The 12,585-nt window shown below is 45.1% G+C and overlaps 1 protein-coding gene across 1 annotated transcript; it reads right to left on the bottom strand.

The window, feature by feature from the left end:
- Positions 1-1,132: 1,132 nt before the first annotated feature.
- Positions 1,133-12,188, bottom strand: LOC131733197 (uncharacterized). The gene is made up of 3 exons (XM_059021159.1): positions 12,168-12,188; positions 4,828-4,906; positions 1,133-3,907 (listed from the first exon to the last, which is right to left on the bottom strand). Exons 1-3 carry the CDS (start codon positions 12,186-12,188, stop codon positions 3,324-3,326), a joined length of 684 nt encoding a protein of 227 aa, XP_058877142.1. The 3' UTR covers positions 1,133-3,323.
- Between the last annotated feature and the right edge of the window lie 397 nt (positions 12,189-12,585).

The raw sequence follows: 12,585 nt of genomic DNA, 5'->3' as shown, positions 1-12,585 counted from the left end.
TGTGGTGGGTTATGGAAGGAAGTGACGGAGACAGGCAGCCAGTGAGGTACAACCTGCGCACCAGCAAGGCAGGGCTGGGCAGGGTTTTATTAATATTCCGTATTGCACAAACAAAAATAAGAAACCCCCTTGAATACTAGCAATAGTAATCAAGGGTTGAAATAAAAACAGTAAATAGAACAGTCCCGCACTACACAGAGACGCAAAAGTTAAAACAAAACATTCACTTGGTTCATCCACGCGGAGGCAACCGGTGTCCTCCAGCTGCTGCCCCAGCTCCCTCCTGAGGCTTCACAAACACAAAGGCACAGAAGGAGCTGTGCTGCAAATCCGCCCAGGTATCCAAAGGGGTAGGGAAAGCAAGGGAAAACAAATGCACAGCTCTTCAAGGATCTGCAAACACAGGACTTCAGTGGTTGAAAAGAAATAAATGAAAAACAAACAAACCAGCACGTCTCTTGCAGGTGTTAATCCAGCACAGTCAAAAAAACAAATGGCAGAACCCCACAGCCTAAATAGTGCCGAGTCCCACCCCAACAATCAAACGCAGCACAGCTGATTGCAATAATGGGGCTCAACCATGAGGTCCTGCCCCAAGTTAAGATGGCCGCCCCCACTGCGGCTTCTGCCCCAACCATTACTCAGCCTTTCTCCTCTGTCTCGGCCCTCTGTGCACAGCGCTGCCAGTAGTCGGGAGGGTGAATTACAAGAGGGACTCCTTTCACTCCTGTCACAAGGGCACATTGCAACTAGGTCAGCACTAGCCAGCACAGCTTCAGTGGCGGCGGCCACCGCTCTCAAGCAACAGACTAGCCCTCGGGCTACGTTATGAAGGCGCTTAGAGTAAAAAGCCACAGGACGTTGTTTTCCCCCATGCTCTTGTGTCAGTACTGCCGACATGAATCCTCCCTTTTCACAAACAAACAGGTTAAAAGGTTTAGAGTGATCGGGTAACCCAAGACAGGGCGGAGAGGACAAGAGTTGTTTGAGTTTTTTTTTGAGGGCAGTTAGTCCGTCAGGAGTCCAGTCAATTGTGTCTTTCATAGTCATCTTATGGCCATGTATCAAGTCAGCTAGGGGCTGAGTTACTGCAGCGTAATCTGGAATCCAAGCTCTACAGTAGCCAGCCATACCTAGCAACGTCATCATGTGTTTTTTTTTTTTTTTTGTGGCAGGCTGGGGCAGTGTCAGAATTGCAGTGACATGCTCCAGGCCCAATTTCCTGCCTTCCGGTGTAATATCGTGTCCCAAGTATTTTACAGATGGTGACACGAGCTGCAGCTTTTTTTTTTTATACCTTATGGCCATTACAAGCTAGGTACTCTAAAAGAGCTCTTGTATCAGTTTCGCACGCGTGCTGAGTTTCAGAACATAAAAGCAAATCATCCACATACTGGATGAGTTTGCTTCCACCAGGGGGAACAGCTGACAAAACAGTAACTGGGTTTGGCACAATAGGGGCCCTTGCATGTATCGCGTCATTTACTAACCTGAGGTCTTGGACAAATCGCCATTCTCCCGAGGCTTTGCGGACCGGGAGAATCGGGGTGCTGCAAGGCGAGTCTGGGCAGGGCACGATAGCTCCTTTAGAGACCAAAGATGCATGCACAGGAGCAATGCCTTCCTGTGCTTCCTTGCTGAGAGGATACTGGGCGCAGCTAGGCCGGTGTGTGCTTTTTGGTGTGACTGTTAGGGGCTCTGCCCCTTTCATAAGGCCAATATCATACTTATCTTTTGCCCATAGAGAATCGGGGAGGCCGATCAGCAAGGGTGAAAACGTGCCTCCCAGTGCCTCCTCAAGGGGCGCATCTCGGTTCTCTGCCCCATGGATTCCCCGTTGGACAGGCGTGACCCAAAAGAAAGGAGCGCAAACAGCGCGAGCACTGGGGGAGAATTTGAACCCATCTTCACTTTGCCAGTCAGTCACCTGCAACACAGAATTAAGCCAGACACCAGTATCTTTCCACTCTACATCATCGGTTTTTGCTATGCTTATATGTGGCACAGAGTCAGTTGTGTGGTAAAGTAAAAACTGATCGCTATTTAGTTTAATGGCTGCAACACAAAAGCGTAAACCGATATACAAGGCGCTGCACGTGATTGTTTCGTTAGATGGAGGTTGTGCTAACCACTCTCTCTCAAATTCATAATCTCTTGATAAAGGTGAGTACAGGGCAGTGCAATGTAAGGCATAAGGTGATATAAACCCAGTTTCATGACCCCAATGTTGTCGAGCCAATTTAAATAATTCCTCAATTTATTCACCTCCGTTTTGTATATCCCATGAATAGAACCAACTACGGGTCTCAATCATTTGGGCCATCACCAAGGGACACGAGACGGTAACTCTGCTTTGTTCACATTTCATTTCACAATTGAATTTACATAGTAGATCTCGTCCCGCTAGGTTGCAAGGGCAGCATTCTGAGAAAATAAACCGATGCATAAACATTTTCCCTTCATATTGTACGGGTAAAGGCATCATCATTTTCTCCATCAATACTACTCCCGAGGCTCCCACTGTTTTTACTGATTCATTTGATATCATTGGGTTATGCATAGTTCTAGCATTTATGACAAACATTGCAGCACTAGTATCAATTAAGAATTCAAATGACTCACCATTCACGAAGTGATCAACGGTGGGGGCTTCTTGTGGTTTAGAAAAAGTTAGCACGTACTGCTTGTTCGCTGTTTTGGTGTCAGCTGTCCCTGCCTCGTTTCATTCTGGTTTCGGTTTGTATAGTGATACTTGCGGTGGGGGAGCGCTCTGCCAGTTACTCTCGTTGGTTTGTTGTTGTTGCTGCTGCTGTCTCTGACACTCTCTAGCAAAATGTCCTTCCTGGCCACAATTATAGCAACTAGTGTCTTTATCCTGGTTGTGGAAGTTTCTGTTGCCACCGCCTCCGCTTCCCCCTACCCCCCGTCCCATGTCCGCCCCGTCCGCGTTGGTATCCGCCTCGGGTTGGTCCTTTGCCCTGATAATAAGCCAGCTGAGCTGCTTGCAATTTAACTCCTTCTTTTTCAGCTTTTGTCTTTTGATTGCTCTCTTGCTTCTGTTGTTGTCTTTCAGCGTGCTTGCAATGTAATGAGGGGAGCCGTCTCCCATCCAATGCATGTCATCCTTACCTGTTTATTCAGGGCAGGTACGAGTCAGTTTATTATGGCTGCTTTTAAAAGACTGTTGTATTCATCGGTGCCTGGTCGGAGTCCGCTGTGTTTGCGAAAGCACGTCTCCAATCTTTGTCTATATTCCTCTAGAGACTCTTTGGAGTGCTGTGTGCTCTATGTATAGCATCCCAATCGGTCTTAGCAGGGTATTGTCATTTCAATCTGTCCAGCAACTGTTCAAACTGCGGTTGATATTCTCCATCCCCTGCCGGTTTCCACGTCAGATTTTCGTCAAAAGTATCTTCGATGTCCTCCCAGCGAAGCTTTAATTTGCATCGCATAATGTGCCGTATTTCAGCGGCAGAGGGTTTGTATTGACGCACAAGACGGGTCATCTGCTCGCTGAACTGAACTGCATCCTTAGTTGGGTCGGGCAAGTCTTTAGCAATGTCTTTAATCTCATCTTGTCTCCAGGTGCGCTGAATCAGGACCTCTGGCAGCCAGTACGCTGTCAGGGGGGCCATGATAATGGCGTTGTTCAGATTGCCTTTTGGTCCCAACCGTGTAGTGAGCGTGCTGGAAGATCCTGATGTCTCAGGGGATTCTGGCGATGATAAGAAGCTCAGTCCAGGGGGCGACCAAGGGGACCAAGTCCACCGGGAACCGCCTTGGAAACCTGTCGGGTTGCTTGGGGTGGATATCAGAGGCGGAAGTGCGGGCAGCGGACTCTCTGCTGTGGGCGGAGGCTGTTGATGGACCTGGACGGGCCGGTCGGGCCGAGGAGCAGGAGCAGGGGCTGTGGAAACAGGAACACAATACGGGGGGGGGGGGGGGCAGTCCCTTTCCTCATCGTAATCTCTGTTTCTCTGTCTTTTTTTTCTTTTTTTCACTTCCTCAGTACTATCTTTCTGACTTGCTTTTACCGTTATGCTTTTAGCCTGCAATGCTGTTTGTCTTTCTGCTTCTCGTTCCCATTTCCTATAACCATCCCAGTCTTTTTCTCTTTCTTTGTCTTCTCAAACTCGAACTTTTCTCTACATTCTTGTAACTTCCTTTCACTCTGGGTTGCTTTTAGTGGAAAATCAGCTATTTTATGCCACAGAACAACCTGGTCTACAACACCGCGACCCCATTTATCAGCCATCGTTCGTCCCGGTCCAACCAGTGTGTCCGGGAGACAGACCTCCTTTTTACTATTACTTGACCTCATTGTAATCAAACCCACACGCGCACACACACACAATTATCAGATAACACTCATTCACTCACTCATTCACATGGTTATCTGTCGTCCACACTATATCACTGCCTATTTTTATTTGCACCACCTGCACAGAAAAATAACTTTTCTTAATTGACCATCCAACAGTGCGCTTGGTATATTGATCAACTACACTAGTAGTATGACTTTTTTTTTTTTTAAACTGTGCATTTAATTTTTTCAATTATTATTTTTAGTTCAATATTTGGTATTTCATACGATATCTTTTTAACTAGTTTCATTTGTAATTACTTATTAGTATTATTCATAGATCAGTCGAATCACTTAATTTACCTGTTTCCGGATCAGGAACCACGTGGTCTCTTTTTTTTTGTCCTCTAGACAATAGAGTTCCCAGAACTCTTTCTGCGCAGCCCGTTCCCAGAACGGGTTTTATCAGGTTCCCAGAACCTTACCAATTGGTCTATTTTATGTATGAGGAAAACCAGTCTCACCCTTTGTCTTTGTTCGGTACGGCGTATCCGTCCACCGATGCTCCCAGCCGGGTTCAAGGCGGGTCCTTCTCCTCCGAAACTATTTCAGAGTGTGGTTCCCTGAGCCACTCCTAAGCAGCCCCCGTGCACGGTTAACCTCAAAGTCCCCGGGAACAATCGGAAAACGGAGCTAGCCGTCCCACCTGGGTCGCCAAGAATTGTCGTGGAAATTCTAATAAAGGAAGAGAGACTGCGAGTTCCAAACACACAGGCCTTTATTTCTTAAGTTTACAAACTGAGAACACTCTCAGCACACAGGGTGCTAGATAATCATCGAGCAGTGTTCCAACATACAGAGTTAGATCTGTTTCTTATATACCTTAAAATTGTCAGCAAGGCAGAGGGTTAGCCAATGATGATTCAGGTATTAGCATATAAGAGAAAACTTATAACTATGCATACTTGGCATAAAACTAAGCAAGCAGATAAAAAGGATGGGTGGTTTGGGTATACGTGCAAAAAGACACGTCTGGCTCATCCTTTTTTCTCACAGCCGCAGCTGCAGTGTAGGCATCTTGCGGTTCCTTATCTTTAGCAAAGCATACAAGGTTATGTGAGCAAGGTTATGGGAGAACAAAATGCCAGTACATTATGTCGAGTCAGTCCTATTTTCTGTAACATTTCTATAACACTAGTTGAGCATACCGCAGTTTCTTCCTGTCATACGCCTCATCTACAGCATCCTCCCATGGCACTGTTAACTCTACCAGATGAACAAGGCGTGCTGATCCAGACCACAAGACAATATCTGGTCAAAGGTTAGTGGTGGCAATCTCAGGTAGAAGAATAAGTCGTTGACCAACATCTGCCAGCATTTTCCAGTCTCTAGCAGCTTCCAGTTGTCCTGAGCGAGGATTGGTTTTAACACCTTTTCTTGGTGGTTGCTCTCCTGGGCGGAGGAATATTGTCTTTTGTGTGTAATGTTTTGATGGAACAGGTGGCAACTTATTGGTCATGTTACGCTTGTCTTCCAATGCTAAGGCCAAACATCGCAGCACCTGGTCATGGCGCCAAGTAAACCGTCCTTGGCTAAGAGCCACCTTACATCCTGTCAAAATGTGCCTTAATGTTGCAGGTGATGAACACAAAGGACATGAGGGATCCTCTCCTACCCAGAGGTTTAGGTTCTGTGGTGATGGGAGAACATCATATGTTGACCTGATGAGGAAACTGATCCTGCTCTGTTCCATTGACCATAGGTCTTGCCAGCCAATCTTGCGTTGTTCCACACTCTCCCATCTCATCCATTCTCCCTGCTTGGCCTGGGAAATGGCCTTTATACAACTCAACCTCTCCTCCTGCTTTTGCACCTTGTTGACTACCATCTTCCTCCATTGAGCTGGGGCTGCCTTGTGCCGTGTAGGAGGAGCTGAACTGAGACCAAGACCCCCTCTTCCATGCTGAACTTGCCCCATGATATCACCAATTCGAAGGGCAGCCTTTGCATCCTCCACAGCTTTCTTTGCCACCCACTTTCTTCCAGTTTTCAGCACATTATTCCTGCCATTATTCCAACTTCTAGGCATTGCCATGTAGTGCTGAATTCTGAAGTTGATAAACTAAATTGCAAATCTCCAAAGTAGGCTTTCACTAAATTTGTTATTGTCTTTGGTACACTGAAAAAATCAAATGCTGCCCAAAGAAGTTCATGTGGCACTGAACCATATGCATTAGCCAAAACCAGGAATGTCACATGGAGCTCCTTCCTCTCCTTTTTAGCTGATTGAATTTGTTGCCAGATCACATTGATGTGTTCTAAGCATCCTGTGAAACATGGAATGCCTGCTTTTTCTGCCAATGAAGCAGTTCTTTAATAGGTAAGTTGACAATCTCTGAGCAATAATGCTGAAGAAAATCTTGCCTTCTACGTTTAATAGGGAAATAGGGTGAAACTGGTGGTGATGAAGCCCTTGCTTTTTTCACAGCTTGCTCTACTTCTTTCCACTTAGGTGCACAGTCCTCCATTTGGTATTCTGGTGGAATGATAGGTGGGATGTCTGAAGGAATTGACATAGGCTCCTGCCTTTTTGAATCTGTATGGGTTTCCTCCAAATATCTCTCCAGCTCAACCTTAGATGCTTTTAGTGTGCCATTCTTCTCACTGGTGAATAACTTTACAAATTTGAATGGGTCTTTATAAAAGTTAGTTCTCATACGCTCCTTCTTTTTGTAGCGTTTCCGTAGGCGCTCAGCTCTGCGCAATGTTGCAAGCTTATCTTTTATGACCCTTTGTAAGAGATTGAGTCCCTCCTTCTGACTTTGTTCTGCTCTTCTCCATTGCTTCCTCAGCTGTCTCCTTTCTCTAAGTGTTCAATCTCCTGCTGCCGTCTAGACTTTCCAGGAATAGTTTGTAATTTTTCCTTCCTTTTTTCAACTCCAAACCTCTCGCTTCCATATGCGTAGATGATGTCCCCAAATTTATCCAGCTTCTTTTCAACTGTTCCACTTAACCTTTCCAATGCAAAGCAGAGATCTGTGTTTACTGTGTCTGTAGCAGGGTGATTGCCCTGCACGTGTGTTTAGTGTTGGTATAATTTCTATGGGGAAATGGGTTTATTGTGTGTTTTGGAGTTGATTTGTTTTATTACATTTATTGTTTACAGACGGGCGCTCGATTTAGACTTGCTGCCTGCTAGGCTTGGTTGAGGGGAAGTGCAGCAAGTGATTGGCTGTGCTGGACCTCAATCAGCAGGTGGGCAGGTCTTGACCGAGTGCCCGTCAGTGTAAAAACATCCGCGGGAGATGGTTCGAAGCGACTGTAACACCATGCCAGAGGGGAGCGGCGTATACTCGGGAGGAGAGGGTCCGCTCTGCAGGAACAACAGCTACGCAACCTTGAGACTGCAAGCGGTGCTTGTGAAGGCAATTCCCAGCCAAGGCCGTATGAAGCAGCAGGAGTCATTGTATGAATACCGGCTCATGAGTAGGTTAGTTAGGGGATTGTGATCAGGGTTTCCCCTGGGTTTCACTAGTGACTAATACTTTCTAAAAACATTAGTCACTCCAGATATTCAGTAGTCACTACTGGCGCACAGCTCAAGTCTTCAAGGGTGTTATGAATCCTGTTTTTATTTTATACCTTAAATCACTGTATTGACCAAAACAATTATTTAATTAAACCATTTTAATAATGCTCTACAGTTTAAATACATTGGTAATTTACAGTTGTAAAGTTTTAGAACATTAAAACTCAAGAACCAGATTTATTTGCCCTGAAAAGCTACATACAGACACAGAATGCATTATGAATTACTTATAACATGTATGTCTTTTTACAATAAAAAGAAAAAAAAAACATTGTTAGAATACTATATACAACCCATGGAAACAGAGTTTTGCAATAAGGCTGAAACTTTGCTGCTTGTTTTCTTTTTCTTTTATCTGACGCTTGTGAGCTTTGTTTGTTCTTTTTTTTCTGGTGTTCCAAATTCAAGTCTTCATTTTCTACAACTTGTTGTTCTGTTTGTTCTATTTCACTCTTGCTGAAAAAACGAGTGGATTTTCTTCTGCGACATTTTACAGTATTGGCTAACAGTTTTGTTTTTTAATTCGCGCGCACAAGTTTACTGCGATCATGTATTTATATTGATGATAAAGTTATAGAAAAGAAGGCAAAGAAAAGTTCACTATCCACGCATCTCTACAGCTCACCTCAATATGAAAACATATTACTGCACTGTAAACCCGAATAGTTAAACTCATTGAATAAATTAAGCATTGGAAACACAAAAGGTATAAAATAGTAGTACTGACACAAACGTTTTGGGTTCCCTTAACTTGCAACTCAGTTTTGATTTTGTAGCAATTATGTTTTTGATTCAAATTAACTATATGTGGGATTTTATGTAAAGAGAACTTCTGATATTAGATTTGCTGACACACAAATCTTTTCAGGTTGAGTTTATTAACGTGTGACGTCACAAACGTCATTGGCACGGTCGAGAAAAATCATCTAAAACATGGCGGCTCTTCCTGGAGTGACTAATATTGTAGGTTAACTAAACATTTAATCTCTTCTGTCTGCGGCGGTGGAGAAATTGTATACGGTAAACTTTCGAATTACGATCAAGTCTGTATCGTTTGTTATAATTTTACGAATTTAACAGTTCATTTCTGCTCAGCTGTCAGCCCGCTAAATCAGCTTACTAGCCGGAAAGCTAGCTAGCTATCACAGTTGAGTTGAGAATGAATTGAATAAGTACCAGGATAGTTGTGTTGTGATGCAGATGCTAAAAATCTAAAATATTTCTGTTTTTATTTTAAACTAATCTATGTTTGAAATTTACGAAAGGCAATTTTCAAATGCAGGCTAGCCAATTGGGTGTATTTTTTGCATGACGTTGGACAAACGCGTCGGTGCGATTGGCTGGTTTGCCTGTTTGTCTCACTGCAATCCTGGACACTTGTTTTCCACACTTGACGAGCAGTGTACCCGCGGATAAGGTCTCGGGGAGTACGAATGTCGATTGCATTCGCTTCTCAACCGACTAATGATTCAATGATGTAAGCACTGTTTACATATATTTGCTATGTTTTAGACGCCTTCAGCTTTGTCAAGAGCTTTATTATTATTATTATTATTATTATTATTATTTGTTTATTTAGCAGACGCCTTTATCCAAAGCGACTTACAGAGACTAGGGTGTGTGAACTATGCATCAGCTGCAGAGTCACTTACAATTATGTCTCACCCAAAAGACGGAGCACAAGGAGGTTAAGTGACTTGCTCAGGGTCACACAATGAGTCAGTGGCTGAGGTGGGATTTGAACCGGGGACCTCCTGGTTATTATTATTATTATTATTATTATTATTATTTATTTCTTAGCAGACGCCCTTATCCAGGGCGACTTACAATCGCAAGCAAATACAAATACATTCAAGTGTTACAATACAAGTAATACAATAAGAGCAAGAAATACAATAACTTTTGTTCAAGTGTGACAAACCACAATTCAATAATACAGCAGATAATAGTGATAGTTACATCAGGATATGATTAAATAGTGATAGTTACATCAGGATATGATTAAATACAAAGTACTACAGGTTAAACACTTGGCAGATTACAATATTCTGAAGTACAGTATTAAATGCAGTAAAATAGGGGGCAGATAAGAGCAAAATAAAGCACATTTAAATGAAGGGTGATAGTGTCCCAGGATACAACAGAGGAGTTCTACAGGTGCTGTTTGAAGAGGTGAGTCTTAAGGAGGCGCCGGAATGTGGTCAGGGACTGGGCAGTCCTGACATCTGTAGGAAGGTCGTTCCACCACTGCGGAGCAAGGGTGGAGAAGGAGCGGGCTCGGGAGGCAGGGGAGCGTAGCGGAGGTAGAGCCAGTCTTCTAGTGCAGGCAGAGCGGAGAGGTCGAGTGGGGGTGTAGGGAGAGATGAGGGTCTGGAGGTAGCTGGGTGCAGTCTGATCAAGGCATCTGTAGGCTAGTACAAGAGTCTTGAACTGGATGCGAGCGGTGATCGGGAGCCAGTGGAGCGAGCAGAGTAGTGGAGTAGCGTGGGCGAAGCGAGGTAGAGAGAACACCAGGCGAGCAGCAGAGTTCTGGATGAGCTGGAGCGGACGGGTGGCGGATGCAGGGAGGCCAGCCAGGAGGGAGTTGCAGTAGTCTAGGCGGGAGAGTACCAGGGCCTGGACCAGGAGCTGGGTAGCATAGTTGGTGAGGAAGGGTCGGATTCTTCGGATGTTGCTCAGGAAGAATCTGCAAGTGCGTGCCAGAGTGGAGATGTGCTGGGAATAAGAGAGGCAGGGGTCCAGGGTGACTCCAAGGTTCTTAGCGGAGGAAGAGGGAGAGAGTGTGGTAGATTCCAGAGGAACAGAGATAGAGAGATCAGAGGAGGGGGAGGAGGAGGGAAAGAAAAGGAGGTCAGATTTAGAGAGGTTGAGTTTGAGGTGATGCGAGTGCATCCAGGAGGAAACAGCAGACAGACAGGTAGAGATACGGGAGGAGATGGTGGAGTCAGAGGTGGGGAAGGAGAGGAAAATCTGAGCATCATCAGCATAGAAATGGTATGAGAAACCATAGGATGCGATGAGGGGGCCCAGGGAGCGGGTGTAGAGAGAGAACAGGAGAGGACCCAAGACTGACCCTTGGGGGACTCCAGTTAAGAGAGGGTGAGGTGTGGAGGTTGCTCCACGCCAGGTTACCTGGTAAGTGCGGTTGGAGAGGTAGGAGGAGAACCAGGCCAGAGCAGTGCCAGAGATCCCCAGGTCAGCAAGAGATGATAGTAGAATAGAGTGATCAACAGTGTCAAAGGCAGCAGAGAGGTCGAGGAGAATTAGGACAGAGGAGAGAGAGGCAGCTCGGGCACACTTAAGTGAGTTGGTGACAGACAGGAGGGCGGTTTCAGTGGAGTGAGCAGAGCGGAAGCCAGATTGGAGAGGGTCAAGCAAAGAGTGGTTGGACAGGAAAGCAGAGAGCTGGCGGTGTACAGTCCGCTCGAGGGTTTTGGAGAGGAAGGGTAGGAGGGAGACAGGACGGTAGCTCTGGAGGGAGGTGGGGTCGAGGGTAGGTTTTTTGAGGAGGGGAGTGATAGAGGCTTTTTTGAAGGCAGAGGGAAAGATGCCAGAAAGTAGAGAGGTGTTGAGGATTGAGGAGATGAAGGGGAGTAGAGCAGGAGCAGCAGCTTGAAAGAGGTGAGTGGGGAGGGGGTCCAAGGCACACGTGGTGGGTTTGTGACCCTGGAGCAGGGAGGAGAGGTCAGAGTCTGAGAGGGGCAAGAATTCTGTGCAAACCTATGCTAACACGTTAAATGGCTAGCTATCTAACGCAACTAACTGGCAGCTTTCTAACATGTCTTCAGCTTTGGACTATGTAACGTTTACCAGGCCCACCGAGAGGACGGGAAAGATGGGGAAATTTCCCCGGGGCCCAACGCCCCGAAGGGGGGTCTGATGAAGGGAGAACTTATATATATATATATATATATATATATATATATACACACACACACCACAGTATGAATTATTCTATTATTAAGATCTATAATTTCCTCAAAACAACGTGGTGCAGCAGTTTGTTAGAAAAATGGTGTCGTATAAAATAAATAAAGTACTTTCTTCAGCTGGTGGTAAACACAATTAGAGAATAATCGGTATCGCTTAAAATACAAATATATTCACCAATACAGGCTATTAGTTAAGAGCAGAGATGAGTGGTTTATTTTTGGCACAGGATAAATAAAAGTGTATAGCAACACCATTAATGTAGTTTATGCTAAAAACGTATGTTATTTGATGTTAAGTAAGCTTCAGATTAATGACTATTATACACGCGGTAGCGAGACATACCAGTCCTTCCCCGGGGCCCATGACGGCTCTCGGCGGCCCTGTCGTTTACTTATCAACCTGGGTAGCTAGCAAAATAATTCAAGCTTCCATTCGTTTCAAATAGGTTGCATGTAGCTATGGAAGCCATTCCTGCTAGCCTGTTAACTTTAGTAGCTAGCTAGCCTGCAAAAAGCCAGAAGAAACTTGTAATGTTGGATGGCCGTGCACGTTTTTGATGAAATCGCATGGTGGCGCCAGGTGCACAAAATGGTGGGTTAGAGTAGACCAGGTGGCTATGACAAGATAGGTCTAACGTTAGCAGCCTTTAACATGGTGTAGCTGAGTATTTTGCTCCATGATAGTTATCAAGTAAAGGTATTTTATTTTTTGTTTTGAAACTGTTAGGGAGGGACAGAGGTAAGCCCTCCCTGAGTCTGTT

The sequence above is a fragment of the Acipenser ruthenus genome, unplaced genomic scaffold (genome assembly GCF_902713425.1).
Source record: "Acipenser ruthenus unplaced genomic scaffold, fAciRut3.2 maternal haplotype, whole genome shotgun sequence".
Lineage (NCBI taxonomy): Eukaryota > Metazoa > Chordata > Actinopteri > Acipenseriformes > Acipenseridae > Acipenser > Acipenser ruthenus.
Note: the sequence above shows the minus strand (reverse complement) of the source record. Positions and strands in the feature narration are given on the sequence as shown.